Source organism: Penicillium samsonianum (assembly GCF_028829775.1).
Source record: "Penicillium samsonianum strain IBT 33392 chromosome Unknown utg000009l_segment0_segment0, whole genome shotgun sequence".
Classification (NCBI taxonomy): Eukaryota; Fungi; Ascomycota; class Eurotiomycetes; order Eurotiales; family Aspergillaceae; genus Penicillium; species Penicillium samsonianum.
In genome coordinates this window covers 644,239-665,236 of record NW_026643267.1, presented here as the reverse complement: position 1 = coordinate 665,236, position 20,998 = coordinate 644,239, and the positions used below count along the sequence as shown (strand labels likewise).

General features: G+C 48.4%; 8 protein-coding genes across 8 annotated transcripts; 5 read left to right on the top strand and 3 right to left on the bottom strand.

Annotated features, from left to right (window-relative positions):
• Positions 1-1,044: 1,044 nt before the first annotated feature.
• N7471_013322 (uncharacterized protein) lies at positions 1,045-3,366 on the top strand (the record flags this gene model as incomplete). The annotated part of the gene is made up of 1 exon (XM_057286041.1): positions 1,045-3,366. The coding sequence occupies one exon, from the start codon at positions 1,045-1,047 to the stop codon at positions 3,364-3,366; it is 2,322 nt and encodes a 773-aa protein (XP_057129366.1).
• Positions 3,367-4,993: 1,627 nt separating this feature from the next.
• On the top strand, positions 4,994-6,796 carry N7471_013321 (uncharacterized protein; the record flags this gene model as incomplete). The annotated part of the gene is made up of 4 exons (XM_057286040.1): positions 4,994-5,075; positions 5,121-5,729; positions 5,787-6,100; positions 6,158-6,796. 4 exons carry the CDS (start codon positions 4,994-4,996, stop codon positions 6,794-6,796), a joined length of 1,644 nt encoding a protein of 547 aa, XP_057129365.1.
• A 331-nt stretch (positions 6,797-7,127) lies between these two features.
• gel2 (1,3-beta-glucanosyltransferase gel2) lies at positions 7,128-8,716 on the bottom strand (the record flags this gene model as incomplete). Its single annotated transcript, XM_057286039.1, has 4 exons — positions 7,128-8,321; positions 8,371-8,470; positions 8,531-8,661; positions 8,711-8,716. 4 exons carry the CDS (start codon positions 8,714-8,716, stop codon positions 7,128-7,130), a joined length of 1,431 nt encoding a protein of 476 aa, XP_057129364.1.
• Positions 8,717-11,784: 3,068 nt separating this feature from the next.
• On the bottom strand, positions 11,785-12,517 carry N7471_013319 (TOM complex receptor protein TOM20; the record flags this gene model as incomplete). Its single annotated transcript, XM_057286038.1, has 4 exons — positions 11,785-11,910; positions 11,991-12,052; positions 12,159-12,410; positions 12,463-12,517. 4 exons carry the CDS (start codon positions 12,515-12,517, stop codon positions 11,785-11,787), a joined length of 495 nt encoding a protein of 164 aa, XP_057129363.1.
• Positions 12,518-12,762: 245 nt separating this feature from the next.
• Positions 12,763-14,936, top strand: N7471_013318 (exocyst subunit EXO84; the record flags this gene model as incomplete). Its single annotated transcript, XM_057286037.1, has 3 exons — positions 12,763-13,150; positions 13,214-14,486; positions 14,546-14,936. 3 exons carry the CDS (start codon positions 12,763-12,765, stop codon positions 14,934-14,936), a joined length of 2,052 nt encoding a protein of 683 aa, XP_057129362.1.
• A 203-nt stretch (positions 14,937-15,139) lies between these two features.
• N7471_013317 (putative nucleoside-diphosphate-sugar epimerase) lies at positions 15,140-15,932 on the top strand. The gene is made up of 3 exons (XM_057286036.1): positions 15,140-15,356; positions 15,419-15,611; positions 15,659-15,932. Exons 1-3 carry the CDS (start codon positions 15,145-15,147, stop codon positions 15,887-15,889), a joined length of 636 nt encoding a protein of 211 aa, XP_057129361.1. The 5' UTR covers positions 15,140-15,144; the 3' UTR covers positions 15,890-15,932.
• A 602-nt stretch (positions 15,933-16,534) lies between these two features.
• Positions 16,535-18,838, top strand: N7471_013316 (uncharacterized protein; the record flags this gene model as incomplete). The annotated part of the gene is made up of 1 exon (XM_057286035.1): positions 16,535-18,838. The coding sequence occupies one exon, from the start codon at positions 16,535-16,537 to the stop codon at positions 18,836-18,838; it is 2,304 nt and encodes a 767-aa protein (XP_057129360.1).
• An 82-nt stretch (positions 18,839-18,920) lies between these two features.
• Positions 18,921-20,730, bottom strand: N7471_013315 (Zn(II)2Cys6 transcription factor; the record flags this gene model as incomplete). The annotated part of the gene is made up of 3 exons (XM_057286034.1): positions 18,921-19,877; positions 19,932-20,642; positions 20,692-20,730. The coding sequence occupies 3 exons, from the start codon at positions 20,728-20,730 to the stop codon at positions 18,921-18,923; spliced, it is 1,707 nt and encodes a 568-aa protein (XP_057129359.1).
• Positions 20,731-20,998: the final 268 nt, after the last annotated feature.

The following is a 20,998-nucleotide window of genomic DNA, read 5'->3' as shown; positions in this document are numbered from 1 at the left end:
TTTCCTTTCTCCGCGCATATGACAGGTGTCGAAGCACCACACCACATTAGCGTGCCACCAGAAATCGAGAATAGAATCTAGAATCTAAATTCAATAGTACTTTGATTTACCCCCATTTATTACCCGCAAACGGCGACTGTGCTATCCGATCTGGGTCTAGACCATGGCAGTTGGGATAAACTCGATATAATAGTCGAAATCATCACTATGAGTGCAGACGTTATTTGCAATTGTACAACTGAAAGAGACTTTGATTGCTTGGCACGTATCACTACGGTGCTGATCGCAATAATCTGGACCAGTTTGAAGTCAAGTTCTTTGGCCTTCTGTTTTAGCGACCAGATGTGACTAATATCAATTGAAAACATATTCACTGATTGCCCTAGTGAGTTACTCTCTGTAGACTCTGGAATTTAATGGACCCCGCAATCCTATTTGCCCAAATAATTTTATGATAAATCAGTAGTTTGTCAAGTTATTTACCGTATGCGGGCATGAATACTGAACCCTTGGTTACTTTCATCTAAATTACCTTTGTCGCGTGACTAACTAATCTGTGAATCAAGTAACCGTCAAAAACTGAGACTTTCTTTCAACCATAGAATCCTTAGAGTATGTCATCACCTGCGCTTCTATTTAGATTGCCAAGGGTAGATCTAGAACATGTATTTGTTGTATAGAGCCGATTCTGCCTCATTGTAGCTACGTAAGATAATCTAATACATCTGTCAATTAAACTCCGTGCGGCTTCTCTTCTACGCAACCCAACCTGCGATTATCAATGCCTAGGTGCTAATAGCCAAAGTGTTTTATTTTATTATTGCTTAGGTGATAGTGGCTAAAAGTCTAGACTCTTTGGATTATTCTCTTCATGCCGTGGAGGATTAATATCAATTTCGCCGTCATTATTATCACCACCCAGAAAAACATATAAATTCAGGATGATTATCCTGCCCCATCTCTGTCCGCGAGTATTTAATCGCAACTCGATTTAATAGTACGGGTCCACCCAAGCCAAGTCACATCTCTTTCAACCTTATCATAATGTATTTTGACCAAGATCCAAATGTTGAAGTTGTATGGAACTATGATGGCAGAATCCAAAGCCTGGATCATGCGCAACAGCCATGGTCCCCTGGCACTGAGCTACATGAATTACCCGGACCTGCAGGCGCCGCTCATCGTTACCTCCTTAAGGTGGCAGACGATTACCATATTCCCAAGGGAGTTCTCCAAGGTGCTCCCACGGGGCTATCCGAACCAACTTCTGTGTCAAACACTTCGTTTGGCCTCAAGTTGGCCCAAGAAAGACCTCGCTTTAAGAGCACAGCGATAACTTACCAACAGACGCTGGGTGAATTGCCTGTGTGGGATGCCAAAGTCAGCATTATTGTGGATGAGGGCAATCGGGTGGTCAACTCTACTAGCAGCATCGATCCAAAAGGGCCTAAACTGGATAAGTTCCCCGATGTTGCTAAATACAAAGATCTGACTGAGGATGATCTTCGCCAATTGCTAGCGTCTCATATAGGCGCAGGTGAACTCTCCTTTCGAAAAGACCCAGAGCAACAACGCCAAGGGCAACAGCGCCTTGTTGTCTATCGTTACAAGAAGGATGATAGACAAGAGATGACTGATGGTGCTCCGCCTACATTAATTTTGCCTGAGGTGCCTGACACAATCAGAGATGGGCAATACTATGTGGTGAGGGAGGTTTTGTTCACTCTCCCGGTCTCTGGATTTGGCGCCCTTAATTGGAGAGCCTTAATCGAAGTCGAAACGAGCTCTATCATCTACTTGCGAGCACTCACATCCGGTTTACATGGTTGGGTGTTTTCCAGAGATCCCGCGACACGGCTTGCAGATAAGGCCCCGAAGACAACGGGAGACACAGCTGAATTGAATCGTCTCCGTGAAAGAGTATTCCTCCCTGATACTGTCCCCACAAGCCCTCAAATTCTAAAGGGCAGATACGCTGAGATTAAAGATATTCAACCGCCCCCGAGTCTACCCCCAGCGACTTCCAATGGCGAATTCGACGACAGCGTTGACACCGACAACTTCGCAGCCGCCAGTGCATATCGTCATATTGCCAAGCTCTTTAGGCTCCTTGTTGAACTCGGCTTCTCTGTTCGGAGGTTGTTCGACAACACACAATTCCCTGTTCCTGTTGATCACCGTGCTTTAAACAATGGAGTGAATGCGCAAGCGCCAGGGAACACGCTTGGTAATGGATCTGGAGGATTCCTCTTCGGTCGCGCTGATCCCACTTCACAAGTCGGTATTGCGGCAGATTTCCGTGTCGCCGCTCATGAATTTGGCCATGCGCTCCTTTGGGACGCCGTAAGCTCCCCAAATTTTGGTTTTGCCCACAGCGCCGGCGACTCCCTCGCCGCTATATACTGCGACCCGGGAAGTAATGCCACAGATCGATTTGATACATTTCCTTGGAGTGTTGTTCGTCGCCGCCATGACAGGAAAGTCACCGACGGTTGGGCATGGGATGGACCCGAATTCCGGGCAGACTTGGGGAGGCAATACAAATGTGAGCAGATTTTATCAACCACGCTTTTCCTACTCTACCGCACCCTTGGTGGGGACGCCATCGGTGATTATGACAGGCAGGTCTGGGCGTCGCGATACACTTTGTATCTGATCATCGGCGGAATTGCAACAATCACGACTCGGGCAAATATGCCACTCCAATATGTCTCTGCGATGATCTCTGCCGACAATGGCAGAGTGCTTGGCTACCCTGGTGGCGCTGCTCGGAAAATTATTCGCTGGTCATTTGAGAAACAAGGGCTTTATCATCCTGTCAACGGCCCAACGCCTGTGATGACAACAGGGCCACCTCCAGCCGTTGACACATATATCGATGATGGTAGAGATGGCGAGTACGACTATACCCCCTCCTTTGGCAATGCACCCGGTATTTGGAATCGCCGGGCTGCGGACGGTGGTCTGGTCAACGAGGCTCCTATCGCTGGTGCCGTGAATTACTGTTATGTCGCGATTAAGAATCGTGGAACTGGAAGCGCACAGGGCGTCCAAGTCAACGTTCACCAATCCAATGTCCCAGAGCCTAGGGTTTGGCCGGGGAACTTCCAGTCTGCGGGTGTGTATAATATCAACACCCCTGTTCTCGGAAACCGACAGCAGAGTGCTATTGCGGGGCCTTTCCAATGGACTCCCAGCCAGGACCCCTCATTTGATAGGTACTGCCTAATCGCCGCTGTCAGTGCCAACGGTGATCTCTCCAATGTCGATACAACCGGAGGGTTGGCCTGTGCAGTTGGGCCCACGGATATCGACAATCTCGTTCCGTTTGATAACAACCTGGCATTGCGGCACTTTGAGCGGTAGGGGTTCTGATTGAAAACATCCCCGGGGTAATGCCGAACGGCCACGCACAACTCCGTCGACTGCTAACTGATGTATATTTTATTTTTTGATCGATTTATCCCATCATTCAATCCCTCAGCGCCCTGTCTCCAGAGTTGCGCCTCAATATTGGCTGAGATTGGTGCGGCGCGGAACACTGCGAACTGGTCCGAGTTGAGCTAAGTCTTCACTTGGCTGTCTTTCATTTCAATGTCATGCTTTTTCTGCTGTTGGCGCTACCTCCTGTGAAGATTAAAATGCTCCCTCGTTGATTTGTTAGGTCATTCCGACCAGAAACCAAAAGAAAAGCAGGGGGAAAAAATGAACGGAACCCATATCTGTCTCTTACTACAACTCTACTGTACAGATTGGGGGTGTTGGCGGTCTTATTCTGATACTTGAAGCTTTAATCCTTTTGGTCAATTGTTAAATTTCCTGTTATCGCCTTCTATGCTATTTACCTCAAATTGGAACATATCATTAATCACGCATATTGACGGCTTCTAACTCTCCTTGTGACTAACAAATATATTGAGCAATGTACTGTAATTTAAGTTTTCCCAACATCATTTGTCGGGAAGTGAAAGGTAACATCTGTTCTATTGAAATACAATTTGACACTTCAGGCTGATGTGACATTGAGGGTCGAGTGTCCACTCTCTTTATATGAGAAGGAGAAAGAACTGATTACTACTAGCCTCAAGCAATGCGCCAGCGCATCGTACTTGCTTAGCCTCGTGAGTAGCTTACATTATTCAATAGCACGATATAATACCCCCGGGAACTTGGGGCAACAATTACCCGACTACTATACATAAGCTGCACGGCATAATGGTTGGGTGCTCGGTTCACCAAGTCCTTCATATTTTGAACTCCGCCCAGGGCTATTACTCTGATATGAGAGGAGAAGAAAAAGAATTATCATCACCCTCCAAATTGTTGGCCTGTTTCTTTTCTGGCTTTCCTATCCGTGGTCAGTGCAACTCAGCCTAGATAGAGCAATGACACTCAAAGCTTGCGGCCCCAGGAACAAATCCGGCCTCATATTGATTATCCATGGAAGATCTTAGGATAATATCTACCTTGGATATCAATCTACCAAATGAATACTGTCGGAGTAGGGTGGTCATCAGGTTGTCAGGTTGTCAGGTGAGTTTTGTTTACTAGTATATACAGGAATTTGTCCACGGGTGGTGTAGATGTCAAACTGCATCAACGGCGCTAATCTCAATTCCGTACGAATTCGAGATTCTTTGCATGTAATTCTTGCATGCAAGCGTAGTAATTCATAGTGCATAAAGTACATTGAATTGGGGTTAGCGTTGAAATCCCAATTCCATGTTAATTACACAGAATTAAGTGGAATTCTCAACAAGTGCTGTCAGTGTTGAAAATATATAATATTGTCAAAAGGGTGTAAAATGTGATAACCGACTTGGCCATATATAATTGTGATTTCTCAGGGAAAATAAATATCAAAACATCAAAATATCAAAATATCAAATACAAATTGTGTATAGACCCCCAGAGTCGGATATGAGGAACATGTTGCGTCATGACCTAGGACTACCTACATAGCTAACTTGAACTCCCCGTACTCTCCACAACTATGCAACACATAGAAATTCATCCAATTGATATTTGGGATTGTCTCTTCGAAAGAGAAGAGAAACCCTTCCCAGACGACCACAGTACGTACATATCCCCGTATCAAAGCCGGCCACTAACAGGTATAGCCATCTTCAAGTCTCCATCGGGCGAAATCCGGACCTACAGCGACATCCGATCCCAAGCCGTGGGTTTTGGTGGTAATCTTCAAAGCCAGTGGGTATGGCGAAAAGGCGATGTTCTCCTACTCTTTGCGCCAAATGATATCGATGTCCCCACGTTGCTTTGGGGATGCCTTTGGGCCGGAGGGGTAGTCTCACCGGCTAACCCGACATACACTGCCGATGAGTTGAAACACCAACTCAGTGATACTGGAGCAAAAGCACTGGTTGTAAACACCTCGCTCTTGGACACTGTAATCGCAGCTGCAAAGCGCGTCGACTTTCCCGTTCCTCATATGTTGGTTGTTGGCCCCGACTCCCCAGAAGCAGAGCTACAGCATGTCGGATCTATGTTAAGAGGTGGAGCGCCTGGGGCAATACGCCAGAGGATAGACCCTGCCGTCGATACAGCCTTCTTGGTATACTCTCCGGGGACTATTGGGCGGCCCAAGGGGGCAAGGATTACCCATACCAATCTCGTGGCGAACATCATCCTGCAGGGACGAGTTGAAGAAGAACACATAAACTGGAGAAAGGATCGGTACCTCGCATTCTTACCAACATATCACATATTTGGTATGTACACTTCAAACGGAGATATCTTCATTTGTAGGCTAACCAATCTATCCCAAGGTCTCGTATGTCTAGTACATTTCCCTCTTTTGATGGGAATAAAGAAAAAAATAATGGAGAATTTCTCCGTCGAAGGCTTTTTACATAACGTCCAAACTGAATCAATTACCCATGCCTACGTTGTCCCGCCTGTTGTTCTATACCTTGCCAAAGATCCCGCAATGACGCGCAAACAACTATCACCATTGAGAATGGTAACCTCAGGCGGTGCACCCCTGGCACCAGATCTAATCCGTGCGGTGTACGATCGTGTGAAGGTTCCCGTCCGCCAGGCATTTGGATTGACCGAGTCGACAGGTGGCTCCCATACTCATGTATCTTCTATCTTATCTATCCAATGGGTCGGAGACTTAACTAACTTATCCCAACAGAGATGGGACCGATGGGATCAGGCAACGGGGTCAAACGGTCCTCCATATCCCCAAGTCGACACAAAGTTCATTGATGAGCAAGGCAACACAGTAAACAAAGGCGAAGGCGAACTGTGTCTTCGAGGACCGACCATCTTCCAAGGGTATCACAACAACGCCGAAGCCACTGCGCAGTCTATCACACCGGATGGGTGGTTCAAAACCGGTGATATTGGATTCCAAGATGAGGAGGGGAATCTGTTCATCACAGATCGCTTAAAGGACCTTATTAAATTCAAGGGTTTCCAAATTCCCCCGGCAGAGGTAGAGAGCGTGCTGCATGAACATCCGCTTGTCCATGATGTTGCTGTGATTGGACTTCTTGTCCAAAAGATTGCATCCGAGATACCCGTTGCTTATGTGGTTCTTGAAAAGACGAGTAATCCAACGGAGCAGATTGCGCAGGAATTGTTAGCCTATGTTGATGGGAAACTGACTCCCCATAAGAAGCTTTGGGGTGGGATTATACCGATCGATGAGATTCCTAAGAGTTTCTCTGGTAAGATTCTGAAGCGGGTCTTGAAGACTAGGACTGAAGTCGTCGATCAAGGGAAGGCTATTGGAGCTACAAGCTATGATGGTCGTTCTTCCAAGCTGTGATTTTTACAAGAGAAGAAATAAGAATGTTAGTGACAAATACACTAGCAGAAAGGAAAAGGATCTCTTCCAACGATACATTTTGTCTACTAACTCCTTCCCAATGTATATGCGATATTTGTTGCTGGAAGCGTGGAAAACGCGAGAAGAATAAAGTACGTGAATTGTTCCAAAGGAGTCATGTACAAATTAACAACCGAATCACAAGAAAGCGGGACAAAGAAGAAGATACGAGTAACCCATACAGAAAAGGATACTCGAGACCGAGACCGATATCAGCCTCAGTTCGAACTGTGAAACCCAAGAATGAGATAATCACAAATCATCAAGGAAATTACATAAGGGATGCAAGCAGCATGAAGAAACCTCCTGCACCACCGAGGGCAAGTGAGGGAGCGCCATTAGGAGCGGCGGCATTGTTGGTGGAGGTCGAAGTACCGGAGCTGGAGGAAGAACCGGAGGTACCCGATCCAGAGGATCCGGAGGAAGAAGAGGGGGTGTTGGCACCGCTCTTGACCTCAAACTTGACATCGGTAATCTCCTTGCCGGTGTAGTCATACACCTTCTGGGGGATAGTGGTGGAAGAGACAGAGACCAACTTGCCGGTGGGGGCATCGGGCAGACCGTTCTTAATGTAGTCCGAGACCTTGGAAGGAACCTCGGGCAGATCCCAGGCGTTGTAGAAGGACTTGCGCTTGATGAGTGAGGTACTGCACGCCTCGGGCTTGACATTGGCCTGTGTGGCGTTGCTCGACATGATGCGGTCAATATCGAGCTTGTTGAGCTGCTTCTGGAAGTTATCATAGTCGATAAGAGTGGTCACGGTCTTGGAGTCGTTGACCTTGACCAGGCCGTACAGATTCTTCTCCTGGGTCCATTCGTAAACGAGACCACCAGAGAAAGCCTGGGTCATCTCCACGCCGTAGAGGGCCTGCACCTCGGTGAAGATACGGGGCTTGACATCGTTACAGCCGTACTCGGAGAAGAAAACGGGAATAGTGGCGTTGGTGAAGTCCTCGGTTAGGACATCGAAGCCGCTGGCCTTGTAGGAGGAGTCACCGCACCAAGAGTACGAGTTGAGGCCGAAGAAGTCAGCGCGGGAAGAGGTCGAGTTCTTGAGCTCACACTCGAAGTAGTGTGTAGTGTCCATCAAGATGTTACGGATATCGGCAGCGGAGTATCCAACGGGAATAGCGCGCTTAGAGTTCTTGGCGATGTAATCCTTCATATCACGAACGACGGCACGGACGTACTTGGGAGCCATGTAATGGGCATCCTCGTTAATCACCTCATTTCCAGCGAAGAAGCCCAGGACGTTGTCGTAGTTCTTGAAGCCCTCGATAACACCGAACACCTGCTTGTAATAGATGGCGCTGTAGGTGGTCCAGGGGGCGCTGCGGTCCAGATAGCCACCAGCCAGAGGGTTACTGACATCGAGAATCATGTAGATTCCTGCGGCGTTGAAGATCGACGCGCACTTGTCGTGGTTGAGAGAGGGTTCCAAGTTGTACACACGGATGGTGTTGACCTATGAAAATGAGTTGCTGTATAGTAATGAGGACAGGGTCTGGACCTACACCCAGGCGCTGCATGAGGGCAGCATCGCGCAGGCAGACATCTGCATCGCTCAAAGGGTCTAGCTTCGTGGTGAAGCCGGCTTCACCACCGGGCTGGTAACTATGGAGTGGTCAGGCACCGTAGAATTTTTGGGGTAAGAAACAGGCAAGGAAGTCTTACTCAACACCGATAATCTGGAAACGATCCTTGGTCTTGGAGTCAACAAAGTCTTTGCCGCTGACTTCCAGTGGGGTCAAAGCGGCCGCGGTGCTGGCAAGCGCACACACGGATGCTAAGAGTTGAGTGTATGACTAAATGGTCAGCTTTCGGTCATAATAATAGAGATGCGACAGTACATACGATCATTGTAAAATCAAGTGGGTATAGAAGAGCAACAAAATATGTAGAGAGGTGGGAGATATAATAAAACGAGATAAGATAATACGAGATTAACGAGAGACAGCGCAGCGGCGCGGAAATGGGAAGGAACGACTGAAACCAAAGAAAAGAAGAAGAAAGGGAATCAAAGGGATTAAAGGCCTTAAATGGGTTAAATGACTTTGAAATAATTTCAATCTAGAGAAACTCAATGGATCAGCGGTCTCAATTTTGTGGAGAACGGCAGTCTCTGAACAAATAATAGGGGTCTTGGAGGGTCTTGGGAGTTCTTGGAGGTTTCACATCTTCGTTTCACTATCTAATATAATGGCAGGACTCGGTAGGGTGGTAGCTTATGTAGTATACAATTTAATAGACATACTATACTAAATTACTTTCATTAAATCAAAAAGTATAAAAGTCCATATCTTTTGTGTTTCCCACCTGCCTTTATTTCCCTCCGAAGACGAACCGCGGGCCAAGTCCGGCCAAGAATCCCACTCAGGGCCAAGATACCCTTCAAATAGTGATTGCTCGGACGCCACTTCTGGGCAAGCTGGGCTATTTGGGCTGTGTTGAAATGCTACATTCAGGGGTATAGGCAACAGAAATCTCCAAGTCTCTTGATGCTCTTAGTAGCTGTTATTATTAGAAAGTTGGTGATATTGATATTATGCCCAAGTGTGGTTAGGGCCAGGACGACCTCGGGAGTCCCCTAAGTTCAGCGGACCCATTAAGCCACGTGATTGATTATGCTTTATCTTATCTTTACCGGTACCGTTTGAGTGCTTACGCCTCGCCGCTTTTTGCTCACTAGCTTCATGTACGGAGTAGATAAGTAAAACTGAGCACGGCCCTAAACGGCCTGATGGATTCCTAAGGTTTGGTTCACTAGTTATTACATAAGCGATCTGATCTTCGCAGGTTCCTGAGCATCTCTGACCTCGGGAGCAGTCTCACTTACTGATCCTCAGCTGAGCAGTCTAATCCGCTCTCTGAGCAGAACCTGCGCGTTGGGGTGAGCAGCCCACAGAAACGACCTCTAAGCTGCCCCGATTGTGCCATCGAAAAATGGGCATCATAAATGTGACTATCTATTCATCTTGGTAAATTAACTGTAGTTAATCGAGCCACAATGGAGCTTGTTATTTGATCAGCCAATCAGTATTACATTTTATGCTAGATACTAACCTTATAATGTTAATTCGGAGTCGTGCTAATCTTCGGGCTCGACATTGTCAGGTACTCCCCGCGCGTGGACCGGAAAAGCATCCGCAGGATGAAGAGTCCGACCTTGTCTACGCCAACTGTAACACCATATTCAAGAAGGCCGACTAAGATAATCACCAGCTCACATCATAACTTATGGAGGCCCCAGATATAACGCGGAGGTAGAACATTGAAAAAGTGCAACAACAGGCGAAGGTCCGGAGGCTCGTGTCGGAGCTTAATGAGTCAAAGCAGAAGACACAAGATCTGGAAAAGCGCCTTAATGAATCGACTCTAGACAGCAGAATTACATATGACGTGAACAACATAAGAAGACATTAAGGGACTTGCTTAGTGCCTCTTTATCCGTGACCGAGGAAGAGCCACATTCAAAGGCTATTGTCCGAACTGCATGGTGGATGAAAATGGGCATGATGTTTGCTTGATTCCGACTTGATTATGCTTAGGAATGTATGTGTAATAGATCTTAGGGGAACCTGCCGTATTCCAATAGTATTTAATAGCCTAGGTGGTATTGAGACCCTCAGCTGATCATACAGATATGATGTTACAATTCGCTGTGTTCATTGTCTTCTCACCAGACTCTGGTATTGCAATCTACCGGTGCCATGGTTACCTACCACGCAGGCCTCAAATTTGGCCTGAACCGTTGATGTTTTGCAATCTTAGGGCTAAAAAGATGACTGCCTTACTACTACTCAGTATGCAGCTAGCTGTGCAATTTAAATTCGGCATTCAATTCGGATATCTCCACTTTCTTTCGATTTCTGCTTTTCTCGTCCAAGACTAGCTCAAATCCCCGCATAGATATCTATAGTATCTCTCTGTCTGGCATTTTTGCCCGCTGGATCTCTCAAGAACAAGTCAACCTTTAAAGATGCCCCAGTGATCGTGTAGTTATGTTGGACTGAATCTCTCTGCATGGCATCTGGTGCTTCTACTCTCGTTCTATATATATGTATCTCTCCTACTATGACTATTTCCAGTGGACTGGAATAAATCTGACCTATAGAACCTAAAAGGTCTTGGAATCAAGGCATGTCTTGGCAATAGATTGTAGCACGGCGGACCTCAGGAGGTAGCTTTACAGAGTAGCGGACCAATCCCCGTCTAGAATAACTGATCTTGGCGCTATAGAATCAAGTTGGAACTCCTTTCTAACTGCTACCTATCTCTCTTGCCTCTCCCACTCGTACTCTCATCCATTCACTTGGCTTCTTCTTATTCCTCATCCCATCTTCCCAATCCACATATGAATAGCAACAGGGGATTAGAAAGTACACTCGATATTAATAACTGCGGAAATTCCTCGCGTCTTACATAACCGCCGTGGTGTGCGTGCACAAAATGGAAGAATCACAAGTACCCTCTTCTCCTTGAACGTAGAGTACTCACTGGCCATATTACTACCAAATTATCTTTCTATGATTGATGCTCGAAGGTTTGGTAGTTAGGATCCGGATGAAAGAGGGTTTGATAGAAACATGTAGTTTCTTCTAACCATGTACCAGTCTATAGACGTCTTCCTGGCAGAAGATGGAAAGGTGTATACATATACCTCATAGGAAAAAAGCCAAAAAAAGAGAGAAGTAGCTTTAGATTGGTGGTATCTCTTGTGCTCCATATAATTGGAATATTTGGCAATGAATTGCCATCAATCCATCCAACTTACATGGTGACCTTCATCCACACCCCTTTTGTTTCCGCCTCCCCCACGGCTCTTGGGCAATGAACATACTAGTTCTCCGCGATATAAATTATGTGATACAAATTTGAGAGTTCCATCTGTGTAAAATACAAGTTGTTGAGGGGTCAGGTCCAGTTTTCTATTCGATGTTATCGTCGGTGCCAGCCTTGGCGCCGGCGGATTGACCACCATCAAGTGCGATAAGTTCGGCGAGGATTTCGAGGGTTTCCTTGGGAACAGTCTTGTCGTAAATTCCGATCAAATCCTATGTAATTATAGCAGTTAGAATGATGATGAAGATGATGAAGAAGGCAATAGGTGACATCAGGAATGGTTTGTACTTACCTGGGGCTGGGGGTAGACCTTCAATGCTTTCCAAAAGGCAATTGCTGCCTCGACTTGGGAGCCTGGAGATTCAGTTAGCGACCTGTTTATTCCCGTTGCGACGTGTAACTGATATCTCGCTCCCACCCTTCGGAATCGAAATAGGATGGGACAATGGATTCAATTTACCTTCCGAAGCGCAAAGAGATTCTCCCAACGCGACTTGGCTCATAAAGAAGCTTTCCTTCTCTTCGAGATCTGTTGGAAGTTCACCGTTCCTCTTCACTTGTTCGAGCGCATTCTTGAGCTCTGCGACCCTGGCTGCGGCGCCGGCCTCTGCCTCCTGTTTCGCGGTTTGTTCGACCTTCTTGTTGTTCTTCTTCAACGACTTGCGGAAGGTAGGGTCGCTTTGACGCTTGTGATCGAAATAAACGGCGTAGGCTAGTACAAACGATTAATAATTGAAGAACGCGGTGAGACAAATGCTAGATACCGAGAACTCCCGTCAGAATCGTGCCGGCGACGATGGCAGTGTTTCGGAAAGCCATGGTGAAGATGTGGGATGAGATTGAATTAAAAGTATCAGATTTGTCCCAGCCAAGAAGTGTATGGAGACTTGGAGAGGCGATAGTGGTTGATAGGTGGTTGAGTGATAAAAATGTTTCAAGGATGTCCAGATGTCCGGAGCCTGTTTTGGATTATATAATCATGCCCGCAGCCCGAGCGTCATCCCCTTGACCTCCCGAAACGTTTCCATTCCCTGATTATTGCTGCATTGCCAAGTGAAATCACCATGGAAGGCCGAGGATTGACTCTGAGGAGCAAGTCTCGTCGACAGCGCCCTCAGATCAGCGCTCCCAAACCCATCTCCGGTCCTCTACCTCCCAATACCAGGTCTCCCGAATCAGGCCCAGCCGCAATCCCCACACGTGAGCGGGCACCCCAGAACGATGCGACCTCGGATTTGGTAAAACGGCGATACTCGACTCGATTCAATAGCGCACCTGAATTTGATAGCAATGCTCCTCCTGTTCCGGCACTTCCAAATCAGGTTCCCGGGGGACGTGGCGGATTAGCACCGGCAGCTATTCCGAGACTACCATCACCAGCGGACCCGAACTCACCAGCACCGAAAGTCGACCTCAATGCTCTACGAGATCCCAGTCTTCCAGTTGATCGATGTTAGAGCTCCCTCGCCCGCCGCTGTGTGTTTGTTAAAGCTAACCAGGGGTTTCTGATGCTAGATGTGGCCAGTCTTCTCGCCAACGCGTCCGAGGAAGATATCCAAAAGTACCAAGAAAGCCTACGCAAAGTCAAGAACCGAACATCCACCGATCTACAGCAAAATGTCTATCAGAATCGCACTCAATTCATCAAGATCAGTAAAGAAGCGGAGAAGCTCAAGGATGAAATGCGGACCCTCCGTACCCTCATGGCGGAACTAACAACAGCGCTCGGACAAACAAGCGTAGGAAATTCACCTAATCCCATGTCACCGATGGAGGACTCTTTCCCCAAACGCAATGCGAATCGCAGCTCGGTCGCCAACCTCGAGAGCATGTGGAGCGTACAGCTACAAACGTTGTGGAAAACAGTGGAAGGATCGCAAAAGTGGCTTCCAGCTGCACCAGGACGGCACATTGTCCTAGAAACTGGTAATTGGGTTGAGCTGGACTCAGCCACCTGGAAACCAAGACGGCCCGTTCACATTGTGTTATTGAACGATTACTTGCTCGTGGCTGCGAAGAAGCGTAAGCGGGTCGACCAAAGTCACCCCAACCACCGAGGACCTGTTCCAACGAGGCTAGTGGCAGAAGATTGCTGGCTTCTTAACGATGTTGATATGATTGATCTTGGAGCCAATTTGGGAACCGGGCAAGCGCGCGAAGAGGCTTTGGATCGGGGCATTGGGAGATCGATCAGCATCCGCGTGGGATCCAAGCCCTTTACATATCGCCATGAGGACGTTTCAGCGAAACAGGAACTTCTAGCGACTTTCCGCAAGACAGTTGAGGACCTGCGTCGAACCATGCGCTCGGAGACCGAAGCAGCCAGCAAGCCCTTTGAAGCATATGGATATCTAGCTGGTCGGCACCTTGACCATTCCAAAAAGCCAGAGTCTTTCGACCTCTCTGATACCCCAAGAGACAAGTCCGATCTGCGCATTGATGTGGATGGGAAACAACAGAACCTCCGTTGGGTTGAAGGGCAGGTGGACGAACTTGACATCGATATTGCGCTTCAGCGATTCGAGGCGTCCGTGTTCAGCATCGAGCGACTACGCAAGTTGGCCAAGGGACTCAAAGGCAACACCATTGCACAAGACGTCATCAATTTTAAGGTCGACGGGCGAGCGACTCGGCTTGCTGGGATTCTTTCGCGAGCACTGGTCGACAAACACTCATTCCCGGCGGCTACCAAGACTCACGTTAGCTGGTTGACTCGGTTAGGGTTTGAGGATCAGGCACGTGAGACTTACCTGAAGGCACGTTCGGACGTGATCGGCCAACGCATCCGGTATGTTCTTCATCCTCTATCACACAAGCTTATGTTTGCATGCTGACTGATTTTCTTAGGGCCTGTATCTTCGAAGGTGATCTACCTCTTTACATATTCCAGATCTCCTACGTTTACTTTAACCTGATCAAGAACACTATCGGTATCTATCAACAATGCTTCCCTAGCGTGATGAGCAGCTCCTGCATTCGCTGGGCTAAGCATCACCTCGACGGGTTCAATGCTCTGCTCAGCCGACAGCTTAGCAGCGTGCAACGTGGTACATCGGTTTGGCAGAAATGCCTCGACATCGTGCACGATCATGCCGCTCTCTTGGTTGAAGTGGGTGTGGATTTCACAGACTTGGTGGCTCGTGGACTGGAAGATAATGGCGATGGATCGTTTGACGGGCCACGCACCGTCCAACCGGGCGAGCTGGCACAAGCACCAACCCCAGTAGCCATGCTTTAGTTGATTTATTTTGAAATGTTGAATGTCGAATTAGCGACCTTGATTTGGAATTTACTCTTTGATTATGTTTAGGCGGAGCAAATAATTATCTCCTATAATCTCACATTCATAAAACCGAGGCAGACGGAGATAACATGCTATCCCCGGCTGCCCCCATAACCTTGTTTCGCGTATCACTCACCGTCAACTCCCAAAAATTATTGCATGAATGATGAAGGTCATCCTCACAGGTTCAACAGGCTTCGTCGGCCGCGAAGTCTTATCCCAATGTCTTGCACATCCTGCGATTACCTCGATCGTAGCGCTCAGCCGACGAGAACTACCAGCACACGAAAAGCTCAAAGTCGCAATAATTGAGGATTTCATGATCTACCCTGACTCCATTTGGGATGACATTCGAGATGCCGAGGCATGTATCTGGTACGATCCTCTGCCAAGATGCTGCATGAGGCGATATTGACTTTGACTTCTCTTCTATGTAGGACACTAGGCAAGGCTTACATTCCTAATAATGACATCGCTCGACAAGTGAGTGTGGACTATACTCTTGCAGCAGCGCAAGTGTTTCAAGAGACGTGCCAGAAACCATTCCGGTTCATATATTGTAGCGGTGCTGCCGCTGAGAGGGATCAGACTAAACCGCTCTGGTTTATGCAGGAGTATCGGCGCATTCGGGTACGAGAACCTCGATAGAAGCAGCAAATTTTACTGACCAGTAGTAGGGCCAAGTCGAGAATGAACTTCTAGGATTTGTGGATGATCACCCTGGTTTCGAGGCTCATATCGTGCGGCCGGCTATGGTGTTAGCGCGGGATATGAGTCTACGTAGTCTTGCGTTTAGTCTTGGCCCATCGGTGAAGGTGGATGATTTAGCTGGAGCTATGCTTGACCTAGCTTTGAAGGGTGGAAAGAAGAATATATGGGAGAATCTTGATCTCAACCATGTTAGATAAAGACAGAGAGAGCAAGAATATGCTCGTTTAAGCAAGTTACCTTGAATATTAAAAAAAAGAAATTATCTCCATTTCCATCCAAAAACCTGATATTCGCTGCCTTAATCCTAGTTTGCTCTCACTTCGATCGGTCTGTAAGGTGAGGGCCTGTGGATTGCCTATTCGGGTTTGTTTTGCCCGTTCTGGTTTGGCGCCCCAATACCCGTCACATAACCCCCTCTGTCGCTCCGACATAAAAGATCCAACCTCACCCTGTTCGATCTCAAAGATTCAAGGGATCTTCTGTAGTAGGTAGATAAAGAACTGGTCGATAAAGAACTGAAACCGACCCTGTTGCCAAAAGACTAGGTTTGAATCGCTCTACTGATTGTAACCGATATATGTCATCTCACGTTGCAACACTTAATTTGGTCGGAACAGGGATTCAAGGCACTAAGAAACGCAGGTGGTAAGTAACAGTTCCCATCCAATAAGAGAATACCATAGCAAAGAAAATTATGCATCTCGGTATGAGTTGCCATGATCCTATCTCCACATCGACCCGCATCTATCATTGAACATGTTCATATATACCCCTTCAACCTGGAAGCGAAATATGTTTTCCCACGCATACTATCTTCTACAAAGCAAGATACTGACTAGACGATGCCTTCTAACACGGTGATCATCTCTCACCCGGCCCCAACTGTGGTCAAAATTACGCTGAATCGACCCGACCGCTTAAATGCGCTCAACACCAGGCTTCTGTGTGACCTTACCAATGCTTTACGTACCCACGGAGATGCACATGTAATAATCCTCGAAGGTGCAGGGGACAGGGCCTTCTGTGCCGGCGAAGACCTCAAAGAAACTCTCGCTCCGCGCACGGGATCTGCAGAGGAACTTCGCATCGCGTTTGGTCTTCTGCAAGACATTACCCGGCTGACTTCTTCGTCCTCTGCGATCGTGGTGGCCGCCGTACAGGGATATGCAGTTGGTGGCGGAGCAGAGATTGCCCTGGCAGCAGACTTCGTCGTTGGCGGCCCGAATGCGAAGTTCCGATTCCCTGAAGTGACGCTCGGCCATGCTGTCACCGGGGGAATCTCGCTGCGATTGTCTCACATGGTGGGTTTGCTGAAGGCCAAAGAGCTTCTAATCTGTGGTCGAACCATCGGGGCCCAAGAGGCACTGGGCATTGGTCTACTCAGCGAGACCGCGGAGGATCCGAAAGCACGGGCCGAGGAGCTGGCATTGGAGCTGGCGAGACTGCCGACAGCTGCAGCATCCAGCCTCAAAATGTCACTGGAACGAGGTGTTTTCCCTAACATGGAATCGGCGCTACATGACGAGGTGAACGCAGCTAGTTACTGCTTCGCTCGAACGGAGGCTGCAGATGCCTTCAAGAAGTTCGCCGACAGAAAGCAGATACAGCCCAAAGTTCGGGATATCAATACTGCACTCAATACAGCTGCCCAGAAATATCCCACCAAGGTCTTCATTCGATGTCAGGGCCAAGATGTCACATTCCAGGACTTTGATTGCAGTGTGGCGGCTCTCGCCAGCGGGCTTCGCAGGTCGGGAGTCCAAGCAGGCAACCGGGTGCTCGTCATGATGAAAAATAGCCTCGAGATGGTTCATACCTGGATGGCCACCAACCGGCTTGGTGCAGTGTGGGTCCCGGTAAACACAGATTGGCGGTCGTTGACATTGAAGAGCGCGGTCGCTGCAGCGGAAGCAACACTTGCGGTTGTGGATAGGCAGTATGTCAACCTGATCGAAGGAACGGGTACATTCAAGCGCGATTCAATCTGGATTCTCGGGAGCGGCAATTCCCAAGACTTGTCCAAGCTCTATCTCAACGAAGCACCCCTAGAGGAAGTCTTTACCGCGACACCGGCCACTATCTCTGCCTTCTTGTATACTAGCGGGACGACAGGCAAATCCAAGCCATGCATCCTATCGCACGAGTACTTTATCATTCAGGCTACGCTCCTGATAGAAAGTTGCAAGTTGCGAACAGATGACGTGCTCTACTGTCCGTTCCCGCTATTCCACGCAGATGCGACAGCACTCACTGTCATCCCGGCAATTTTACTTGGCGCAACCGCTGCTCTCTCTCCCCGATTCACGGCAAGTCGGTTCTGGGACGAGATAAGGGAGATGCAGGCGACGGTGTACGATTTCATGGGCGCAACATTAGCCCTAATCTACAAGCAGCCACCAAGCCCGCGGGACCGGGATCATCTAGTTCGACTTGCCTGGGGCGTTCCGATCCCAACTTTTGCAGAGGACTACGAAAAGCGATTCGGTCACCCGCTCCGTACACTATATGGGAGTGTTGAGGCCAGTGTTCCAATAGTGCAAGGAGAAGGCCCTCTGCCTCTAGGATCCTGCGGCGTCCTGCGCCCGGGATACCAGCTACGCATTGCGGACCGGGAAGACGAGCCTCTGCCTCTCAATACACCGGGCCAGTTACTGCTGCGCAGTGAGAATCCCAATGCGTTTTTCCAGGGCTATTTCAATGACCCGGTCAATACGGTCAAGACCTATGCCAATATGTGGCTCCATACGGGGGACATCGCGAAGGTGGATGAGCGCGGAAATGTTTTCTTCCTCGGCCGTATCAAGGATATCATTCGGCGACGTGGAGAGAATATCAATGCCTCGGAGGTGGAAGAGGAGTTTCTACAGCATCCGGATGTTGTCATTGCTGCTGCATTTGCAATTCCTAGCGCGTTGGGAGTGGGAACAGAAGATGATCTTAAGGTTGCGGTGAGGTTGCGCAGTGGTAGTACGCTGGATGAAGATGCTTTGTGGCAATGGTCGCAGGAGCATATGGCGCGACAGCAAGTGCCTACTGCCATTGAGATTGTGGAGGAGCTGAAACAAACGCCGACTGGGAAATTTGACAAGAGCTCGTTGACACCAGAGGGTGGAAAGAGGTTTACCAGACCTTTGACCAGACTGTAAGAGAGAAGTAGATGTTGTCAGGAGGTAAATGATATAGCTCTTTCAGCATCAATCGAACTGCGCTTTTGTGTAAAGAACCTGGCTAAACCAGCAAAATATCAATTCCAAGATCCTTCACAACATCTCTCCAATCTACAGCAATGAGACCTTTGTCCATCGCTCTTTCAAAGTGCGCATCTTCTCTTCTCCGCCAAACCTCCTCGATAATTCTTTTGGTGGGGAGCCTATTCCCAAGCCCGAATTGAATAGATTGTTCAAGCCACTTTTGCGCTGATTTCATACCATCTTCCGTGTACGTTTCAACAGCAGCAATGAACGCTGGCCACAGTGAGAAGTTCCCACTGCTTTGCTCACAGAACGCCGAGATATTTTGGAAAGCCAACGAGACATACGGTTCGACGCGCTTCGGCGGGGCATCCATCAAGGCGCGGTATAGGTAGATGTATGTGGCATAGATAAATGCATTGAGCTGATAGCTTGCCAGATTTTGCACTTGAGGGCTTGGCCGATCCAAGTCGGAAGCCGGGGCTGAGTCAGTTTCATGTTGCGGGTGCGGATCCTCGTTGGCCTGGGTCTGGAGATGATCTAGACAGGCAAGTACTTGGGAAACAGTGCGGTCGGCATCAGAATAGGTCTTGGTGGGCGGGGTCGCTCGCATCTGCTGGCTGATGCTGGTGATGCTTGAGATGCATTCGAGGAGGGATCTCTGTGTTCCAATCGTGAATCCAAATTGGGGCGTGGATGAGATGGAGGAAGCATATGCAATCTCGGCATTGACAAGCACTGAAGAAGGAGAGGGCATTATAACGGCCGGGGCTATGCGATCAGTTGCCGGAAGAAGACCCGGCGTTAGCGTCAAGGGGGAATGAATCCTGTCCGTTAATGTGGTGTTGCCAATTATCTTGACAATCAATAAGCTCTGGGTCGAGAAGCATGCGAACTGGGACTCCTTCCAGGGCTCTTTGCTGCTGGAGTTGAGGAGAAGGGCCCATGCACCCTGCAGGTGGTGCTTCCATTTCCTAGATTGGCCGCTGTATACCTATAAAAATGGAGTTAGTCCGCTCTCAATCCATTGGTTATAACTGACTATTACCTCCGCCATCATTAGCGTCATTATCGCTGCCAGGGTACCTCCAGAGCCTTGATCCGCCGATGTCTGGATGCTATCATTGATATGTTGAATAGATGTGTTATAGTGTTTCGCCGCCAAGCGTATCATCTTTGGGCTGTCGGCACCCAGATGCGCTAGATTGAAGGCAGCATGGGCTAAGATGGCATGATACAAGGCCCGTTTCCCCGGGGCAGAGTACTCCAGCGACACAGACGGATAGTACCTCTTCCAGGGATTGCAGGGATGTTCGAACGGCATCATGACCAATGCTACATAATTGACATAGTGTTGGAAGAGGAATTTATCATCGCGGTTGGCATGAGTGGAGTCTGTACCGCCGTTCGCCAGAACTAGATTGACTGTTGATCCTAATGAGGTCGGAGGAATAGAGTGGAACGCGAAAAACGGGGTGTAATTAACCGGCATGGGCCATGGGCACTCGTTCACGTTGGTCTCCATGCTATCGCATTGCGCGATCAAGAGATCAACCACGTCGGAGTCGAGAGGAGGGTAATTGTCCCATGTCCGCTCACAGTGCATGTATCGCCTACCTGTGGAGCGATAAGACTGTTTCCCATTCAGCCAAACGAGCCGGGTACTGGAGCCATCACACTGCAGGCCTAGTCGTTGGCACGCCGAACACGGGGAGCCTTCGTCGCATTTCACCTTGCGTTCTCGACAGCGCCAACATCCCTGCTCGCACAGTTAGTTTCGGGCCTCAAGCGAGAGCAAACGTACCCACCGTAAATTCTCTCCGGCGTCGGGCACGGACAGCCTCCATTATTGAAAACAGGTAGGCAAGTCATGGCGAGAGATTGAGAAAGGGTTTAAAGGATTCTGGTGGCGGTCGTGTTCCATTTAGCGTGACGCTTAGTGATAGCGATTTTAGGTAATGGCATTTATCATCCTTTGGGGGCTGTAAAGCACTAATATTCTTGATTTTACTTAGTTCTGAGATTGTAGCCTAGACTCGTGCAAATAATGTACGCTAAAGAGGCTTGGCGACAGGCTTTATCTCGGTATGAGTTGCTCTACTACTCTCTGCCCTG

Bases quoted from the DNA above. Each gene is read 5' to 3' on its own strand.
- N7471_013317 (XM_057286036.1), top strand. From the start codon at position 15,145: ATGATGAAGGTCATCCTCACAGGTTCAACAGGCTTCGTCGGCCGCGAA. The intron at 15,357-15,418 runs GTACGATCCTCT...TCTTCTATGTAG, and splicing joins GATGCCGAGGCATGTATCTG to GACACTAGGCAAGGCTTACA. The intron at 15,612-15,658 runs GTACGAGAACCT...GACCAGTAGTAG, and splicing joins AGGAGTATCGGCGCATTCGG to GGCCAAGTCGAGAATGAACT.